This window comes from Anastrepha obliqua, chromosome 2 (genome assembly GCF_027943255.1).
Source record: "Anastrepha obliqua isolate idAnaObli1 chromosome 2, idAnaObli1_1.0, whole genome shotgun sequence".
NCBI lineage: Eukaryota > Metazoa > Arthropoda > Insecta > Diptera > Tephritidae > Anastrepha > Anastrepha obliqua.
Window position 1 is genome coordinate 3,168,030 of NC_072893.1, and position 22,521 is coordinate 3,190,550.

Below are 22,521 nucleotides of genomic sequence, written 5' to 3' on the forward strand. Positions count from 1 at the left end.
TCCAAGAGATGCTACTAACTAAACATAACCTCGACACGCGCCAGTAGTGGCGTCGCTCTGACTTTGCACAGACTTTTCAAGCGACCCTCAAATATAAACAAAACAAATATAAGGTAAATTTCAAATTTGTATGCATATGATATTTTATCTTTTAACTCCTTTATTATATTCAGACTATAAACAAAAAAACAATAAATACATTCGAACTTTCTAATTCTCTTTAAGAGTTGAAAAATTGTTTGCTATGTTAATAATGAAATTTAATTTAGATTGCTGCCCTACATTTTACAAAAAACCGGCCAAAAATCCTGATCTTGTGAAAGAATGTCATAAAAGCACTTTTACATTACATATTTTTTTTTTGTTTTTGTTTTTTTACTTAACTTATATAATAAGTTATTTATAAAAGTTTTGAAATTGCAGCGCTAGTAACGAAGGCCGGCCATCAGTTGTTACTGTCGTTACCCTGTCGTGTAATATCTAGCATTGATATTTCAAAAAGTTGGTCGTCATAGCTCAAAAAAAATAAATTGTCTGGGAAAACGGCTTTAAAGTTTACAAGTAAAAGAAAAGGTACATTTCGAGCTAAGATACACTTAATAAATATCCTCATGAATTCTTTGCACACCATAACAGAAGATATGGTGGTCAACATTCCCAAGACAGTTACCGGAACGAACCGGATTTATATCCGGCCAAGGAATGCCACTTTAGCAGCATTCCCCGTATATGCATATGTTGCTACAACAACAATAACAATATGGGAGTCAAATCTGCATACTTATCAAAACAAAAGCAATTTTTTTTCACCTTTCACAATTTATTTTGAGATGGTTTCTACATTCTCTGGGAAAACTGTTTGTAACGACCAGAAACAAAAAGAAGCGTATTATCATTGATGGTAGTTGGTATTGTATAAACTTTGGCTTGATTAAATGAAATTTACACGCATATTCACCTATTTACATACCATGTGTACATGCATATGTATACATATAAACGTGTGGATATACATAACTTATTTTAACAAATACAAATACATACAATTGCTGGGACATCGCACATTAAAAATTGCATTTTTTCTATAATTTGCCAGTGTAAATCGTTTATACATATGTAGTTTTTGTACATACATGCATACATATGTAGCTGCGTTCAAACTAAATATCTCACACAATCATTTTCTATTAGATACAAATATGAACATAGACAGAAAGGACAATATCTCCCCATTTATGTATGCCACCTTCCACTAACGATTGCAAATATATATCTTTTCGCCTTAGACTTAGATTTTCTTCTTTTTACAAATAATATGTATACTTAGCATTCTGTTGTTTTTTGTGTAAAACAACACTAACAGTGCAATGAATGAGATAATTTTCTTAAAGTCTAATAATACTCGGAAAGAAATTCCACTCGCTCTCGCAAAATAGCAGTTACTCAACTATTGGCATTGATGCCATAGATGCTGTACACACATAGGCTTACAGTACGGCGGCGCACTATCGCTAACCCTCCTTCAGCATAATCTGGGTAATACTCCTTACTTGGCTTCGCTTCTCTTTCTGCGCGTAATAAAGATATTTACACCTACACCATATATGCTACACTCACACAGCCGTCTCATGATCAGTCTCATCGATTCTGCCCAGTCGCCAGGAGTTTGGATCACCCGCTAAAAACAAAGCATTTTTGTGTTATTTAATAAAATACTTACATACATATATTCTAACTGTAAAAACGTACATACGGAATTGAAGCTATTAGTACTATAATAAGAGATTGCAGAGAAGGATGTAGCGGAGTAGTGGTAGGTGTATTTATTACGTGTGATTCGAAATATGTATGCATGTGTCTGCGATATGTCCTCTATATTTATGTTCAGAAAGTCTCATAGGACCCCTTCTGTATTTGTGAGTGAGTGATTGTTCAATGCTAAAGGAAATTGTGAGAATGGTCTATGTAATTTAAGGCGTACAGAAATCAAAATAATTGCTCTCACGTACTAAGCGGCCTAGCAGTTGAACAACTGCCAGTGTTTGCTAAGTTGCTTTGATTTCTGTACACAACTATATGCATCAAGGGTATGTATGATATGGCAATAATGAAAAGCGATAACATACATAGGTTCACATCTAAAAGAATGTCTTCTCGGATTATTCGCCGACTAGTGATGGTGGTGACAGTCCGACTTACTGCAGCGTACGAATGTAAATAAATCATGTTTCTTTTTGGTGACTGTGGCATGCGGAGATGATGAGCTCACAGTTACTGTAGTTTACGTTTTTAATTCGTATGTGACTAGCTTAGATATTCTACCGAAATTGGCATGCAATAAAATTCAATACAAATTTAAAAACTTACGTGCACATCAGTAAATATTGTTTATATAAAATCAAAGCAAATACGAAGTCTACCGAACTCACAGAATAATAATGGGTCTCATTATACTCATACTAATATTCCTTTCAAATTCTTTACACACACTTGATTATCTACAATAATATTCGTTTTGCAATACATCTATTCAAATGTGCATTCAGAAGATGCAAAAGTAATTAAAGTTGCTTACGTACTCTTGCCCATATACATACATATGTGAGTATAATATATGCGAGACATACATAAGTACTTACATACATATGTATATATGCAAGTTTAACTTACCACAATCATAGTACCTCGATATCCTCGGTATGGCTGGTTAGTGCCGCGGAAAGGTAGTTTATTAACGCAACAGTCGTTTTGATGAGGAAAAGAAACGGCAACAAGAGAAAAAATAAGTAAATTAAGAAAAAGAAATATAAATCGAAATATTCTAACACACAAAGGATTCAACTACTAACTGACTGTGTAGTGTGTACCTATTTTTTTTCTGAGTCGCTTACCCGTAATGCATTTACCTGTACGTATTAACACTATGAGTTTGTCTTTAAATGCATTCGTGTATGGATGTGAAACCCACCAAACTATAAGTTCCGAAGCTTGGGGAAAAAATCACGGTTTTGCCAAGGAATTGATTCCATTTCAGATTTTTTTAGTAGACCGATCAGGCTTATGTATGTGTGGTCACATGCCATAGCAGCTTAAGTCGACGTTTCAGAACGTCATGCATTTATTATATTTGGCTAAATTCGCACTTGACGTTCTGATACGTCATTGCAACGGACGCAATATTTAACAGGTTCATTCATTCTTGCTTACTTGAGAGTAATTTGTATCAGTTGCAACAAAACAAATATTAGGTCTGCTCAACTAAAAATTATCCAGTAACTTGCCAGCAATTTAATTTTCGAGAATTCGCTGGCAAAGAGGAAAATATCGAAAAAAGTACATGAACGTAAAACCAGTAACAATTTTCAAGTTTTACGAACAGCAAACTTACAGGAAAAATCACAACAATCTTCAATTTATTCAGTTGAGCTACTTCGTACTAAATAAAAAAAAAATAAAGCAAACAAAATGCAAAATAACGAACTTAAGATCACCTAATTTTATTTTGTCCATAATAAATTGTTCCATTTCATCATCGCTGTTAGATGAAGAAATTGTATTGTTGTGGCAATCACAGCTTTCTTCACATATTCCTTGTTATCCTTCTATATGATTTTAACTGCACACACAGAATTTCCATCAGATAAATGTGTACGCATAAGGGTTAAGATAAGAATGAAATTGTTTTCTTATGGCCTCTGGCGACGATACAGCATGCTTGACTGCGCTTTGTATGTGTTAGTGCAGTCGGGTGGCGTCGTGTCACACATACTTGTTGTCGGTAAAAATCAAAAATTTTAGATATTAGCGTCAAGCACCCGACACGCACACATATAAAGTTCTTGTCAAACAATGCTTGACCGTCACCAGAGGCCATTAATGGCGTTCTAAATACCAAAGCGTTTGCATAATTTTCTAATTTAGATTTATTATCGTTATTCCTTATTTAGATTTATAGAAAAAAATAATAGTAAGGTTGTTTACTGGAACAAGCTAGCATTCGTTTCGACTTTCGCTGCCATGTCATACGACACAAATACAGTCACTCACACCTTACTTGATACATATACGGTTTTTTTGTAAAGTGTTCTATATTTCATAATATTTTGCTAAAATGGAAAAACAGAGTATGCAGGGTGTTATGGGTACTTCGCTCTATCAGAAACCACAATAAAACTTCAAACGTGTTCGTAGAGACATCGATGATGCACAACGCAGTGGACGTCCAAATGAGGCGGCAACACCAGGAAACATCAAAAAAATCCACAAAAACCTTTTGGAATGATCAAAAAGTGAAGTTGCGTGAGTTAGCTGACACCGAAAGATGTCAAAAAAACGGCTTTATATTGCATGAGCATTTGACTATGAGAACGCTCTATTCAAAGTGGGTACCGCGTTTGCTCACTGTTGACCAAAAACAAGACCGTTTTGATGATTGAAAGCAATGGCAAAACTACATGAATTGAACTTCGAATTGCTCCTACATCCACCGTATTCGTCAGATTTGGCTCCCAGCGACTGTTCGCAGACCTAAATAAATGCTCGCCGGTAAAAAATTTCGCTCGACTGAAACTGACGCTGGAATAATGGCACTGTTCTTGATGGGAATTACGTTGATGAATAAAGCCAATTTTGAGCCAAAAAAAAAAAAACGTGAAAGCAAATAGGCCCTGGACTTTTCAGCCCATTCCGTAGTATAGGGACGTAACGGCCAATTAGCTGGCAGACGAGTTTACAAGAGTTTATTGCTGGTAAAACAACAACGAGAAAGCCGTTCCACTACGCTCGCTACCTCCCAGCTCAATGTAAAGAAAATTGTTGTCAAAGTAGCGGAAATAGTTTAGCGCTTGCAACACAGCCAATCTCAGATGAACAGTATGAAAAATGTAATAATTTAGACATTAATATCAAAAATAGTAATACTAAACAAATCAAACGAGTTAGCGCTAAGTTCGCAGATTTGTTAAACATTTGCAACCTTAACACATTGACGCCCGGGAACGAGATTTCTCGTTTTCCTTAGACATTTGTAGGTGACCTGGAACAAGAAATCTCGTCGAGGTGATAATCATGATGCAATAGCAATAAACAAATCATTGATTATTTTCGTTCTAACGGCATTTGTACTGCTATTGAACGTTATACATACATACATTGGGTTTCTAAGTAAGTTTTCAATACGGTTTTTATTTTATTTTTTTGCAAGTGTTTAAATTTATATATATTATATATAATTGGCGGATATACCCTTTTTGCGTGTTTGGCCAAGCTCCTCCTCCTATTTGTGGTGTGCGTCTTGATGTTGTTCCACAAATGGAGGGACCAACAGTTTCAAGCCGACTCCGAACGGCAGATATTTTTTATGAGGAATTTTTTTTCATGGCAGAAATATACTCGGAGGTTTGCCATTGCCTGCTGAGGGGCGACCGCTATTAGAAAAATGTTTTTCTTAATTTGGTGTTTAGCCGAGATTCGAACCTACGTTCTCTCTGTGAATTCCGAATGGTAGTCACGCACCAACCCATTCGGCTACGGCGGCCGCCTTGTGTTTAAATAGTCATACTAATTATTAATTTTGTTTTAAAGTTGTATACTTTCGTTATGGATTAGGAACACAGTTTTGCGGAGGACTTTCATGATATTTTAATGAATATTATTTTTATTGCACGTCTCCCAAAGTAATTTTCAAGTTTAAAATCAGTGGTCTTCTAGTAAACTTCAGCAAATTATTACCGGGCGGCAATGTGTTGAGCTTATTTCCGATCACGTTTGAGGTGGCTTTTATAATTTCTCATGCAAAAGAGTGTATCGGCCGACGTTTGACCAATTTATAAAACTTCACATCTCCTTCGTCTGTAATCGTGCTCAGTCGAGTAAGATTCCGACTATTTATTGCAGTTGTTTGTCATGTACATTCAGTCATACAAATGCACACTTATATGTGTGTGTACACACATAAGTTTGTTCATATGTATGTAGAATCCATTCTACTCGTAAAACAATTCTACGCAGCATTCAAACTCGAGCTCGCCATATTAACCGTTCACTTCTGTTAATATTTAGAACTAAACGTAAATGTCTTGTATAATTTTTTTTTTATTTATATTAGCTTACATAAATGTACATACATACATATATTAGTTTGCAGTTACACTTGGTCGTAGAATTAGCTTTGCTTTTGTATCTTTTTGGTATAAATAAATGTCATACATATGTATATATGTAGGTATATACGCCTAGTTGATTAGTAATTAAAGATACATTTCGTTTAATGACCACGTTCGGAATTGGCCTAAGTCCTAAGTAAGGTAGGGTAGATCTTCAAAATGGTCGATTTACATATCGCGATTCGATCACTATGCACATACAAAATACACTACTTATGAAAAATTATACTGAAAAGCGGATTAGAAAAATTTAAAAAAGTATGCTGCTTTATAGTAAGTGTATGTACATATATAAGTGTAGGTGCATACATATGTGTGTGTACATGTAAAAATATCAAAATGTGTTGTATACAAAAATAAGGAAGTTGTAGTGTAGTTGTAGATGAATGTTAGTAACGTAAATGAATAAATACGTCGGTATGAGTATGATGGCATTATCGGTATCTGGGTATCGGGGCGGTGGTGGAAGCGTTGGTGGTGTGGGCGGCATTGAGGCGTAAACGCGCAACATGACTGCGCCGTTAAGTTTAGCGTCATTAGCGCTTGCGCCTGTGCCTGCGTTTATGCTTGCGCTTGCGAATTTACATCGCTTTTAGCCTCAGTCAATCAGTCATTCATTATCAGTTAGCATGGAGACGTTAACTCTTTGCGTGCGAGACTTTTATGGCCGGCAGATGGGAATGCAGTTTTTTGGCTTGCCCCTTGCACTGGCTTACTTGTCACCAAATGCAGTGTTTTGGAGTTATAGGTACGGCCAAGTAATGGTACATGCTCTTCTAAAAAGGAACAACATAAAGAATAAAAAATAAATATACTCGTATGATGTAAGTAAAATCATATTTGCATAAATAAACATACATAAGTGCATACATACATGAATGAAATTGATTTATAATGCATATGTATGAATACCTGCGTGAATATGTACAAGAACTTACATGAAAATACAGACATACATACATAAAAAGGGAAATCAAAACAAGCAAATGTGCATTACATTAAATATTTCGAAAGTTTCCGCTTTGTCTTCCATGTAAATTGGATCTCAAAATTTTGCTCTGTATGATAACCTTCTATTATGAATTCTGAATTTTTATTCCCAAAGACATTAGTTTACAGTTACAATCAATGCTCACACAGACAGTCGGTTCTATGTAACCGGAACGACCCGGATTTATATCCGGCCAAGGACTGTCACTTCAACAGCATTCCCGCTATATGTATGGGGAATGTTTATGCTGCTACAGCAACAACAACCAATTCGATTCTAACGGGTTTGTAATATATATTTCATATTTGTTTTCCGTTGAGTTTCTACTTAACTATTGCCCAAACATTTTTAATAGCGTTGGAATCAAGCCACTATGGAGGCCATCCAACATTTCAATCCCATTTTGCTGTTTTCATTCGGATTCGACTGTCATGTCATACAAAACGCAGCGAGTCACCACAAATAAAGTATTTGCGTATACAAACAAATCAACTGCTCTGTATTGTATGCTGCCTACATTTGTCTTTGTTGTGCCGAACTTGCTGTAGGACGAAAGTAGAAAGTTGACGATATTTGACTATTCCGGCACGACATGCGGTAATCTTTCTACAAATACCGACAATCAATAGGCGAAGGGGACTAAAAGCTTTGTTAGCCAATGCTTAGATACAGTTTAACTGGATTCAGGTCAACACGTGTTTCTTGTTCGCCCAAACTCAACTTAACTTAGAAACTTTAGAGAGCTATTGGTTTTAGATTCCTAAATTAAGTTTATACGTAAATAAGAGTGCTAGGAAACAATAAAAATTTATTGTTTTGTTCGAATTTAAATCCAGAATAAGGCAACGCATCAAGTGATCTGTGGAAAATAAAGGCAAAGCTAACAAACAAGCAAAAAAAATCATTGTAAGCATGGAGGATGAAAAATAAATATCGCTTTTGCAGTCGCGATGAAGTGCTGTGCACCAATCTATAAGATTCTACGAAAACTAAGCAAAGGTTATAGGTGAAATTGAAGGTGCCATAACTATACTCGCATAAATCTGCTGATCGAACCATTCTGTGGGCAACACTGTAATCGATCAGAGGCGACATGCCATAATGTCGTAGTCAGCGTAACCGAGCAGACCAATTGGATTTTGGTTTTATGCCGTAACCATAAAAAGCTGCGTCCCGCCGTAGCGAAATAGGTTGCTGCATGACTACCATTCGGAAGTGCGCATATTCGAATCTCCGTGCATGAAACACCAAATAATAGAAAAAGTTGTTTCTAATTGCAATAATAATAGCCGAGAGGGCAGGTAATGGCGAAACTCCGAATGTTTTTTACCAAGAAAAAGTTCCACATAGAAAACCATCCTCGGTTTGAAGTCGGTTGAAAACTGCACGTCCATCCATTTGTGGAGCAACATCGAGACGCACACCAGAAATAGAGCGTCGAGCTCTGCCAAACACACAAAAAAGGTGTAAGCTAATTGTTGAGTCTCTGCCTTGTGGTATATAATGCCATTACATACGTTAATGAATAAATTACTAATTTCCTCGTTGCTGCACAAATAAACGACAATGTATGTAAGCTGTTTATGGCAATGGCACCAATAATAGATGACAGTAAATATCGTTGTGGGTAACACCCCGGTTAAGGTTATGGCGTTATGGTATGTCACCTCTAATTTAACCTTAAGTCATGACTTCAACTTTAATTCTGGAAGGCCCATTAACTGGAATTAATGCAGCAAACTGGTATTTTATTTAACGTTAATGCAAGAATATGCAGCCCCGAATAGCAACGATTAGCTAAATTATACAAGTATTTGGCTATGTTATAATGGATGACGAACTGTACCTGAAAGTAGATATTAAAAAAATCTGAGCCCACGAATTAGAAACTGCAAGCAGATGACGTTTGTTGCAGTTGTATTTAAAAACAAAAAGTTTCACATTTCTCATTGACTGACAACTCGCCGTTGTAGCTTTAAAAGTAGACACTGGAACAATAAACGATGAAATTTTAATTGAGGAGTGTATGCAAAAGCGGCCTTTCCTCTTGTAGGACTTCATAAGGATCCTTCACACTTTTGGCCTGATTACGCAGTATGCCATTTTGGAAATATGGATTGACTATACTTTAGTAAAGTTACGTTATGAAGTCACACATTCATCTCTCAATAGCCATTCAACGATTCGGTGCATAGACCATGCATGGAATAAATTGTTCAATACAAATTTTAAGATGAAGAAATTAAATTCAAATTTTAAAAATAATAACGCGCGTACTTGATGTAATTATTAAAGGTATAACATCTCACTTTATATCGAGCATCTTGAACGCCCTCTTAAAGACAAACTGCCTCTTTTAAAACTAATTTGTATTTCACAGCCTTTAAATTACTCAAAATCATACATCATGGAAAAAGAAAAGATCTATAGGAATTAGTAATAAGAAATTAACAAAAGGAAATAAGAATTTCTTTTGTTTATAAACGAGTGGCGCGTTTATGTTAAATCCTTTATAATTCTGAATTAATATTATATTCCAAGCATTTCTCTATCGTAAAAATATTTGGGAGCATATTTTATGATGAAAACAATTTAAAAAACCTTTTTTGCCTTTTGTATATGTATTGCAAGTCTCCTTTATAAATTAACATTTGTATTAGATTTTCAATGTATTCCATAGGAAGTGCAACAGTAAACATTTAATTAATACTAAACAGTTGATTGTTAAAGTGCTGGCTGACAAAAATTCCATGAGTTCAAAATTTGGCAAGCCGAGCATTCTCAGCAGTGCCTTAAAAACTATTTTTCAAATGTCGGATGTATTTTCGTATCAAGTCGCTTAATAAGTCGTTAAAGCTTTAGTTCAATCGGGTAAGACAAACTGCAGAAGATTATGCTATTCAGTACCCTGAATAAGAAATCCGTCATCTTTCGTTGAATATACTAAGGTTACGAAAATTTAGGAAATCTACTACTATTTCTACAGCGGCCTTAATTTTTGCCCCGATTCTCCAGAACTTCCCAAATACAACATTGAACCAAGGCGCGCCAAATGTCGCTGCCAGCACATACAGCACGTATACGTCGAACGACTTCTTGTCAGTTAGAAGATCCTTTCATCAGTTCCATTTTGCTAATATTTTTCAAGCCGCCTTTTGTAATAGTCAGAATTCAATTGATCGATTTAATTAGAGTTTCTGATCATCGAAATATCGTCGTAAACGAGGCTTCCAATGAGGAGAGTTCCTTGATGATATATTATGCGAGGAAAGCATGCCCGGCCCAATAGGTTTTACAAACAAAAATATTTACTATGAAATTTAATAATTTTTTATGCAACCATGTTTTGAAATCAGGCGATCTCAGCTGTAGGCAAGTTCAAAACCCTGGCCACGAAAAACCAATTTATAGAGAAAGTTTTTTCGCATAACGGTAAACGAGGAGCGCCTCGGCAGACAATGGCAAACCTCCGAGTGTATTTCGACCATTAAAAAGCTTCTTCTAATAAACCATTTGCGGTTTGGAGTTGGCATAAAACTGTACGGCCCCCCATTTGTGAAAAAAGTCGAGACGCAACCCACAAATAGATGTATATATTGTGGTTCCTAGGCGGAACATAAGGCCTAAAATAGGTGTGCTCGCCCGCCTATTATATGTATAATCCTCATTTCGGGCATCCTAATTTTACACACATTCTTATTTATAGATAGTAACAGAAGAATATCAAATTGGAAAAAAATCTAATTGGTTATTTTACAACTAGTCCGGTTCTAGTCACTCTTCAACTAGTATGACTACTTCCATCAAATACCAGTTCATGAACATGGCATGACCACAGGCTTTATGTGTGTGTGTGTGTGTGTGTGTGTTGTGCAAATAGTATGCACGTAAAATGTTCCGCTCAAACTTACAGACCCGAAAAGTATCTAATTTCTGTATTTACATATAAAATAAACATAAATATTTTGGGACTTTTTTTAAATATGTACATATTCTTTATTTATGTACTAACTAAATTGAACAATTTCAATTTCTTTTTTCGTAATAGTGTTGCATTTCTTCTGCCCTTTGCCAAGGCTGTCAAATTTTCGTGTTATTTTCGCAACAAAGTCATGAAACTGCATGTTCTTTCCACTATCTCCAGGCAAAAGTGCTACATTTTCTACGCTCTACAAAGTATGAGAGTGAACGTTGTTTTCCAGCTTTTGTGCGAAAGTTTTGATTGTTACAAAAACATTTAAATAAATAAATAAATATGTAAATTATATTATACTTAGTCTTGCTATACATTCTGTGACAAATTTTACAATACATACGCAGAAAAAAGTCTATCTATAATGGACTTAACTTGTAACAGAACTTATGGCAGGACTAAGTATGCAATATATAATTTGTAGAAGGGTTGCATTTTTTGTTGTTCTTTTTTCATAAGAAATATGCAACATTTTCGAATCTATTTTTTCCATGAAAGGACACTATAAATTTCTTCACTTCTAACTTACAAAAAAAACCATTCCTGTTTAAACGGTAATCAAGTGTTTACGTATAAATATTCTCCTACATCTAGTGGAATTTCACATACATATATACAGGTACAGGTAATATGCTGTATGTACGTTAAAAAATGAGATTCAACATATAAATGAAGGGCTTTAAATCAACTTTTAATTCGTCCAAATGTACTTACAAACCTTGTACATACGCACACACGTATATACACAGGTATAATAGTATTTTTAAAGATTCTTTAATACATTCTACATAAAAACAAAATGCATACAGCGTTGACAACATCCAACTACATATACATATACACATACATATACATACTTAGTAACGTTACGCCCGTTCGGGAATACAGAATTAAAAGTTCTTAGCATTCAAAAGTATATATACAAATAATTATAGATGTACATATGTAGGTGTACTGACAAATCTACGGTAGTATAATAATATGTATCTACGAGTATTTTCGTGTATGAGCTGACAGAGTTCTGTTTAAATTGTGTTTTAATACTTGTTCAAATCCATATTCTCCATTTGATATTTCCTACTTCCAAAATATACTCATCACCCTACATATCGAACTTCATACACACACACAAACAAAATATCAATCTCCTGGCGTACTCACCTTGCAGTTGGCGATTTATTAATGCTGTCAGACCATGACCTTCCACGGTTTTCTTCATGATCAGCATTGGTTTGTCTTCTGCATCATCATAATTGCCTGATGGCAAAAACCCATTACTAGCTATGGACTCGCTGACCTAGAAGAGGCGGGAAAGTAAATAAGCTAGTAGTAAGAAGAACATTTTTTTACCCACCTGCGTTACTTGCATAAGCTTCTTCACGACATCGCGACCCAAAATATGATCGAAAACCGATTGTAAAAACGGTTCGGCCATTATAGATAATTTTAGTTTGTCACGGTGCCAAATAAGAACGCGCGACTCCTCCATAGCCATTATAGATACCTATTATAATTTTTTTTTTTGGTACGAGCGTTTATTCAGACCCAATGGAAAAAAAAATAAAAATTAATGTTATAAACTTAAAAAACTATGTTTTTAAATACAAGTGTGTTTGTACCTGAAAATAATCGTCAGTTGACACTCCAAACCATTCGGGCGAATCTAGGAACTGATGAGGAAATACTATGTGTAGAGCTCTTTGATTCTGTGAAACCACCAACCTGAATGGACGAAAAATTAAGAGCAAATGCAAAAAAATTAAGTTTTTTTTATATGTTTACGCTATGTACTCAGAAGACTGTTCATTTGCTCTGGCATTAGTGTTCCTTTTTATTTAAATAATCGGATATTTTAATAGGTAAGAAATATGATTCAAGCTGGCAACGGAGATATTTTCATTGACAGCAAAGCTATACAAAGAGCAACTCGATTCTATGAAGTAAAATTAAGAATTCTATTGAAATATCGTGCGTCTGAGGCATCATTGGACACAATCAATACTACTCTATTCTGGGTCCCCGGGCATAGTGATGTTAGAGGGAATGAAATAGTGGATGAGAGAAGCAGATACATCTATACCATCGACCCGGATTTATATCCGTTCAAGGACTGTCACTCCAGCAGCATTCCCCGTACACGTATTGGGAGTGAATATTCTCCTACAACAACAACAACATATCAACGTCATTTTGTAACATCTATAAAAAAGATCTATGGACCGAACGCAATGATTGAGCTCGAGCTTGTTTAGGCCATATTAGATAGAAAAATAACGAAAGTACTTTTAATACTGAATAAAGTTCAAATAAGGACTCCTATCAGAGTTATCGCAGAACATAGTAATATAGAAGCGACTCAAATTAGACCCACACTACATTACTAGTCTCTAGAAGCGTTTTCATGGCAGAAATACACTCGGAAGTTTGCCATTGCCTGCCGAGCGGCGGCCGCTGTTTCAAAAAACTTTCTATGATTTCATTATTCATGCTCGGAGACTCGAACCTGCGCACTTCCGAACGGTACTCACGCACGAATCTATGCAGCTACGGCGGCCACCCATCTGGCCACCCCAAAGTGGTTTAATACGGAAGCGCATTCACAATGGACAAATATGCCTCGGGTGAAAGTATAAGATGGCCACATACACGTAACTCCATCTCAACCTACCTCTCCTCTACAAAAAAAAAACAATATTGCGGTCATTTAATGTTCCCCTTCTGTCATGATATGCGACTAAATTCTTGATAGAATTGAGCGAAAGTTACTGTCATCAATCATTTAGAGTTTTTCTGGTTTGGTCATTACCCAGAGGATCTTCAATGAAAATAAAAAATATATTTCCCAATCGCACTATTTGGGAAAGCAGAGTTTCTTGAAAATCAGTATTGCAGAAATATACCCGTTTTGGCCAAGGGTGAAATAAATACCTGCATCATATATATACAAAATAGATAATACCTTTATATTCATATGTAAATGTTATAAAAGCTATGTAAATATAGCATTCAGTTATCACTAAATGTTTTCTTAGTACGGAAAATTACATTTTATTACTCCAAATAATCTCTGCGTTAACTAACAAGGAAAATTGTCTTTCTTTAGTTTTAGTTACACGTGACCACCATTCGCCGGGTCTCGGCTTCGGAACCCACTGTGCGCATCACACATCAAACGAAAACAAAATAATTTTTTCTACTAGCCAATATTTTTGTCATAAAAACCGTCAGCCGTTCAGATCCGCCTGTTATGCCCCATTTCGTAAGTCAACATCAAATCGCTCCCCACAAATTAGTGTCGAACAATAATAAATGATTAATGAGCCAATGATACACTCAAATCGCATTCCGATATCTACATAGTTGAGAAAGCTAAAATAAAATTTTCTGTGTAAAAGCTGTTAGTTAACGTCCATCGACTGTCTTTAAAACATTTATGTTACTCATTTATACTTACTTCCCAGACAAGACGAGTGATAAGCTATCAACTTTGGTAACTTTCTCCTGCGCATACACCTCCTGGTACTTTAATGGTCGTATTAGTTTCATGCAATTCAAAATCTTTTTGAATTGATGTCGCGTCACGCGGAGGGGCTTAAATAAGCTGGCATAAACCTGAAAAATATAATGTTATACTGTTAATATGCATTTTGCAAAAACATTTTGAAATATTGTATATTTTAACATTTTTTTATAACTTATAGTTTTTGCTTTGAAATAACACAGTTATAATAAAAATTTCTGTATAGAATATATTGTATTATATATTTCATATTATATCATATAAAAACATAAAGAATTTTTTTCGCCTGTTGTGCAACCATTTTTAGTTAGAACTTTTTTTCATTAATCGAATGAGAAAAGCTGGTGGGAAGCCAAATATTATTATTACTAATAAATATTACTATAATAATATATATTATTACTTAATACATAATGAGTTTTCCATAAAACTACTTTCAATCCAAGTACATTTTTTCACGATACTAAAATCGTAGATTATATTTAGGTATGTTCATGAAGCAAATAATTTGTAACAATGTTAAAAAATTATCAAGTTTTGGTGTTCATGTATCCAAAAAACTTGCAAAGTAGGGGAAAGTGAGAGAGCAAAATGACATTTCCTTCTGAGGGGAAGTTGCAAGTTTTTACTGGATACATTTTTACTTGTAAGAATTTGCAAGTGAGAGAAACAGCTGATCGCAAAGTAAAAATAAACACAAATTAAAATTTGCAAATCGAGCCAAAATTCTAAATTTAAAAAAGAAGATCACTAAAATGGAAAATACAAGTAAACATATTTTAGACAAAATTTATAAAGTTTATTTTGATGTCATATATTAAATGTGAATCAGCCAATGATGTAGTGGCATGTACGTCTGAGCCACAGCCTCCAGTCACCGTTGCTGCAGTTTCCGAAATATGAATTGAAATCATTGAAGGTACAGGGTTTGATTGAAAAGTAATGATCCTTATTTTTTTAAGCAGTTTTATTAAACCTTTTGGCTTATAACAGGTGGCGTAAAATTAATCAATTATGGAAAGATTTATAATATTTGCAAATATCGTCCTACGGCAATCATATTTGACACTTGTGAGCTAGACAGCTGCAGCATACAAACAGACAAGCAATGGAGCACGTAAGGGTCAAAACAAGATTTCCGTCATTCAAAATAATATTTTTTTTTAGTAAAAAGTTGAATGGTTAATTTTGCGCCACCCGATTAATTTTGCGCCACCCGTTACAACTAATATTCTTCAAAATAGGACCCTTGAGCGTCAATACACCGCTGGTAGCGGTCCTTCCACTGCAAGAAACATTTTTTAAACTCATCCCCCGGAATCGCGTTCAATTCGGCTGTCACAGTTTTTTGGATCGCCTCGATGGAGTCGAAACGCCTCCACTTCAGCTTTCTAGTTCAACTGAAAACATTTTTAATTGTGATTGTTACTGGTTTTGCGTTCATGTACTTTTTTTAATATTTTTCTCGGATTCTCGGAAATTAAGTTGCTGGCAATTTAATGGATGATTTTTATATGAACTGACCTTATATAACATTAAGATTATTTTATTTCTAAAGTTAGTATTTATTACATAGCCGAAAGAGTGATAAATAGTCATAAAAAGCCATACGGTGCGCGCCAATTCGCCATCGATCTTGGAACTCAACACTTCATGCACCACCATTACAATTTTTAAAATGGAAAAACACCGAAATTATTGTTTATAAGCCAATGGATGAATAGAGAATAAAATTCGGGGCCAGATTCCAGAGTGGTGATATCGTTAACGAAATATACTCATTTTCATCATAGCAAAAATCTGGTAATTATCCTGAAATTGAAGACTTGGACTGACAGCAGGTTAGTATGCTGTGTCTCGCAGTTCCGTAATCAGCTGATCAGCCGTCTTAGGGTCGTTAATTTCACAGTTTCACAGCCAGAATTTGAACTCGCTTTCTTTTTTCTTGTGGAGTCCGAAAAATTATAGTAGTAAATATGGCCAGAAACCGTGACGATTTACTTCATATAAATAATAACAATAAACATACAGGCAATGCATTCACACTCAAAATAAGTATATAATTTATATATAAAAAATACGCTCGAACCTTTATTTGGGCCACGCTTTCTAACCTTTCAAATATTTTAAAATGCATTCTTATATTTTGCCAAATACAGAAAATCAATTAGGAAAACTTAAAAAGATATCGGCTGTTATTAAAACTGCAAATTTTTCCAACGATTCCGCTCACTTTTGACAATTTTTGCTTTTTCTCTAATTCTTACTTCGCATTTAAATGAACTAACTCATGTTATGTAGGCAAAATAACGATTTACATAATTTAGAATTGAAATAGCCTGGCTAAAAAAGTTGCCCGTCAGCGCTTGCCAATAATATTAAAATGACAATACATTCCGTTGCGCATCACTTGGCAGCTCAAGACAAATTGTGAACGTGTTATGGCACCTCATCTCTATTAGTATTTGTATTCGCAATAGCACCAAAATTAAAATGCAATTAAAATCGCGTAACGAGCGGCAATATGCTATATGTACATAATCCCTATAGCTGAAAGTCAGTGTTTAGATTGATTGAACTCACAGCAATTCATTATGTAGATATGTACATATAATAATTCTTAATCCAAGAAAGATTTTGAATTTTTACCTACAAAACTACTTGAATAGGTATACGAAATGGCATAGCAAAGGACGGTCAAGCAGCTAAAATACCGGGTCCCTGGAGTGAGTAATTTCACCACACGAACAACTAATAGTTTCTGAAACGATTCTAATTAGTCCCAATATGTTTTATGTGTGATTTGGATAAGTTAAAAAAAGGAATAGCCACATCTATAATGTTCGATCGGTCCGTGTATAAGTAGTTGTGATGTAACTGCTGCATTCCATTGCATATGACAAGGGAAATAATGCAGTCCGACTATCATTGAATATTGATTGTAAATAAATGTAGCTAAGAAAGCAACAAAGGGGGTTGATGGCTATAATTTAGATACACTAATGATAAGAAAAACTAACATTTGACATAGAGAGCGGAAGAATAATGAAGAATGAACGTTAACAGCAAAGCCTGATTGAGAAACACCGATAAAGCTACACTAGAACACCTGGCCTGCCAGAGCGACTCTGTTATGATACGAAAATAGCGGTGTCATTACTGACACTTTAGTTTTAGATCCTTCTAATCTAATCCAATTACATTCAGCTGGACAAACCTGCGGTTAGCCGGCGCCTGATTTCGTTGGCGATTTGCTAAATATAAATTAGCAGTTGTGGCCTATTTTCTTTTTCTAATTTACAATCGTATAGAGGACGTAGCTGGTTGCATAAGACTTCAAGAGGACTTAACAAGATTGGAAGCTTAGTGTGATGATAACTCCTTTCCTCTTAATGCTGGTAAATGCCCAGCACTTGTGCTTCAGTAAACGTAAAGTTACGATTGAGTTCGATTACAAGTTGGACACTACCACCCTCACAAAAATTTAGGCAAAGAAAGACTTGGGGCTCATATTTACATCAAAAATGTCGTTTTATAAAGATATAGACTTTATGGTTGCCAAGTCTAGGCCTATGCTCGGCTTTGTAGTAAAGAATTCAAAGCAGTTCCAAGATATTTCTTCACTGATGAATTTGTATTTCTCTCTTGAAGATCAAACCTCGAATATTGCAGCATCATCTGGGATCCACTCTTCATGGGTTCATATTTAACGTTTCACTAGATTTACAATTCATTCGCTTCGTTGGCCTTGCATATAAAGGGTGTTTTTTTTAGAGGTTAGGTTTTCAAGATGAAATAAAACGTATATAATTTAATGCTATGGCCAAGAATTTAGCTTTATTATAAAGATAAGGGTTTGCCATTATGTTTTAAAAATGATTTCGGGCAAGTGGCCGCCGTGGCTGGCTCGAATAAATTCCAGCCGAGAGGCCCAATTTTCGACCACTTTTTGCAGCAATTGGGGCCATATGTCAGCAATAACGCGTCCAATATTCTCTTCCAAGACGTCAATCGTCTTGGGCTTATCTGCGTAGACAAACGACTTCACATAGCCCCACAAGAAATAGTCCAGCGGTGTTATATCGCACGATCTTGGAGGCCACGCCACAGGTCCACGGCGCGAGATAATGCGCTCACCAAAAGTTTCCTTCAATAAATCGATTGTTGCGTTGGCTGTATGGCATGTAGCGCCGTCTTGTTGGAATCAAAGGTCGTCCACATCAACATCGTCCAATTCAGGCACGAAAAAGTCATTAATCATGGCTCTATAGCGCTCTCCATTGACTGTAACATTATGGCCGGCTTCATTTTTAAAGAAATATGGACCAATGATTCCCTCTGCCCATAGAGCACACCAAACAGTGACTTTTTGAGGATGTAACGGCGTCTCAGCAATGGCTTGTGGATTATGTTCACTCCAAATGCGACAATTTTGCTTATTGACATACCCATTTAACCAAAAGTGAGCTTCGTCGCTGAACAAAATTTTCTTCGATGCGTCGCGCGAACCGAACCATTATTTTCGTAATAAATTTGCACGATTTGCAAACGTTGTTCAGGTGTAAGTCTATTCATTATGAAATGGCAAACCAAACTGAGCATAAATCAAGTGACAGCTGTCAAAAAGACCATCTACGAAAAAAGTAGTGCCAACTTGAAAACCTAACCTCTAAAAAAAACACCCTTTAGTTTGCTTGCATATAAAAGTAGATGCCGTTCGTTAGCATTGCCAATATTAGAAATGCGAAAAAAAAACTTCTTCGGGAATGTTTATAAGGGACATAGCCACGAATCATATCAAATGCAACTTCTTACAGGAGCTGATACTTTTCAATTGTCCGATTCGTAAGCTTAGACTCAGCAGCATGTTCCGTTTACCTAATTATAAGACCAATTTTAGTTGTAATGAACCACTTATGATACACGTTGTACATATAAGGCAGTCTAACCATTTTATTTTTTTTAATTTAGATATATTCTCTAATTCACGAGAGGCTGGAGATACACTTTTTGGAGATACACTTTTTGAATTGTGACAAATATATCCTATACACCGTATTTTTTACCATAAAACTTAAATATAATATAGCATTAGTATTAGTAATCTATTAATGGAGCGATCCAAAATGCATTCAGGGAGGTTTGACGGATATTTTCTTTACCGATGGGTCCAAGAATGAAATAGGGTCTGGAGCCGAATGGTACTTAAAAGATAGTAATAAGTATCACTATGCTATGGGGGAAATGGCAACTGTTTTCCAAACGGAAATTTTTGCCATCCTGAAAGTAGCCGAATGGATAATCAAGAGGAGATGGAGCGGGAAACAGATTGGAGCTTTCAGAGACAGTCAAGCTACACTAAAGGCCCTGGAGAACGCGAAGCAAACCTCAAAGTTTGTTCAAGAATGTAAGAAGAAGCTTAATTCTGTCACAAGACAAAACAGGCTTGTATTTATATGGGTTCCAGGACACTCCGGTGTTCAAGGAAACGAAATTACCGATGAATTGGCCAACCGTGGATCAGCGGTTCCCCCACAAGAGTCAGAGCCAATAAGTGTTTTGTGACAAGTCCGAACATAAAACTGTCAAACTTTCTACTAAAACTTGGAAGGAAATACGTTCGGTTGATGGTCGGTATCATTACAGGACACAACCCATGGGATCAGCATATGACCACCATTGGAATCATTGAGGACCCAATGTGCCTGTCGTGCTTGGAGGAGGCGGATTGCACTGAGCACTTTCTCTGTGAGTGTCCTGCCTTTGCTAGAGCACGGCTATGAGTTTTGGGTTCCGATGTCGTGAGATTGAGTAATATTCGTTCTCTAAAACTGGAGGATATTTACAGCTTTGGCAAAGAATCTGGAAAATTCTCACACGACTAACTATCTCTATCTCTGTCTCTATTCTTTCCTATTTCTTTCTCTGATACTTTTCTCCTTCCCTCCTTGACTATCTACCCTCTTTCCAGAGCCTTAAATACAATGGGCTTTTTAGCCCGAGTGTTTTAGTAGCCACAAAATCTCCTGGTGCTCCTTGGCTCGACCTTTTCAAATTCCAATTTTTTCAATCTATTTGAGTTATGCTTTAATTGACGAAAGAATCAATAAATAAATAATTCTAATGTATGTACACAGTTTCAGTATTCTTCAAATAACATTTTGGCTAAACAACTCTAACACCAACCCTGCTCTGTTTAACAAAATGGACCGTTTTACGTGATACACATGTAATCGAAAGCACTTTTACTTTGGAGATAGAGTCTGCCACTGCAACATATTACACATTGACAGGCAGAAAGCAAAAGCGCTTCAAAACTGATAGCGTAACGAGAAATGAAAGCATATCTATTGCACTAAAAAGGCAAAAGTTAACTCTGCATAAATGAATGAATCAACAGTTCAATTTCTGGGTTGAGGCTTACCGGTTTCAAATTTTATCACTTTTTTTCATATAAATGCATAACCTTTCAAACTCAGCGTAAATGATTCATAAAACTACAAAGTACTCAACGTATTTTAAAACCGGATTTGCAGAATAAAAACAAGAAGACAAGTGTTCTCATAATTCATAACAAAAATACGGATCTCATAAAAATTATGAATTCATGGTAAATACTTGTATAAATATATGTAAGCATATGGCGATGAAGTTTGGATCTGCAATATGCAATAAATTAATTACAAAAGTAGTTACTTGCATAATTATATTAAAATATTTTCAAATATTAGTTTGGGGGAAAAGAAATCCATTATTTTCTCGGCAGACGGCTGTAGTGGTCGATATCTCGAAAATTATCTATCAAAGAATTTAAAGTTCATGCTCGTTGTTTTACAGAAAAATCTGTAAAATGTAAATAATAATAAAAAATGTCATTTCGTACTTTCTATCTTGGAAGCTAGATATAATTTTTATTGATTTTTACACCAATAGCAATTAAATACAATTAAATTATATTGAGCAAAACATTTCATATATATTTACATAAATATTTATTTTTACATCTTTGCATTGCCTTTAGTTGTCAATGAAAATTTTTGTTACTTTGTTACTTGTTTGCAAAATTGCTGCTACTACTCTTCTACCCATTACTATTTATTTTAAATAAGGAAGAAAATTGTCTGATACTAAAATTAAATAATTACACAAGCTTTTAATTTACAATTATACAGAATCACCAATAATAATTTTCAATAAACTTATATATTAAGTCATTGTAAATTTTTAATTAACATTGTATATTTTTGGTAATTCAACTCTTCAATATAAACAACAAAAATCTTAAAAAAAACTATTTGTTTCCCATTAGAGAAGTTGTGAAGACTATTTCACCTATATAAAACGTTATATTTCCTGAAAGCCTTCATTTGATTCGATTCCCCAACACTTTGTTAATATACATATGTACATACATAACTACATACATATAACATATCTCTTTCCCTCCTCCCCATATCCTTTAACATATGTAGGTGCTACGGAGCACTTTCGTGCTAGAAGTACACAAAATATTGGAGATAATAGATGAAATCGATATGATTATTCGTTTAATAACAGAAAGCCCCTCAAGACAATGCAAATCATATACGCATCGTAAACTTTGGAGACATGCATTTAAATACAAATAGAGATGGATATGCACTCATACATATGTATGTATAAATATAAATATTTACACGCATTTATGACCATCAAAATGGCACAAAACTGTGTGGAACAAAACAGTTTCGCTTCAAATTCGCTTGTTAAGCGCCAAAGTCGAAATGACAAACAATGAAAAATGACAACAACAATAATGGCTGCAACAAGCAAAGCGTCATTAAAAGTCAAATTACCTAAAAACAAAAAAAAAACAGAAAAAAGTACTAACCAA

General features: G+C 35.1%; 1 protein-coding gene across 8 annotated transcripts in view; it reads right to left on the bottom strand.

Moving 5' to 3' along the window:
- Positions 1-1,173: 1,173 nt before the first annotated feature.
- LOC129239665 (blood vessel epicardial substance) overlaps positions 1,174-22,521 on the bottom strand; it is a 54,620-nt gene continuing 33,272 nt past the window's right edge. For 6 of the 8 annotated variants that reach the window (XM_054875338.1, XM_054875340.1, XM_054875337.1 and 3 more), the window contains 5 exons: positions 14,583-14,740; positions 12,748-12,850; positions 12,483-12,632; positions 12,290-12,425; positions 6,074-6,940 (listed from right to left, as the gene is read on the bottom strand). In XM_054875338.1, coding sequence (XP_054731313.1) covers positions 6,789-6,940; positions 12,290-12,425; positions 12,483-12,632; positions 12,748-12,850; positions 14,583-14,740 — 699 coding nt within the window. In that variant the 3' untranslated portion in view covers positions 6,074-6,788. Of the gene's footprint in view, positions 1,679-2,670; positions 2,704-6,073; positions 6,941-12,289; positions 12,426-12,482; positions 12,633-12,747; positions 12,851-14,582; positions 14,741-22,521 lie in introns of those variants that run through there. The other 2 variants (XM_054875342.1, XM_054875341.1) reach the window with 2 other exon arrangements.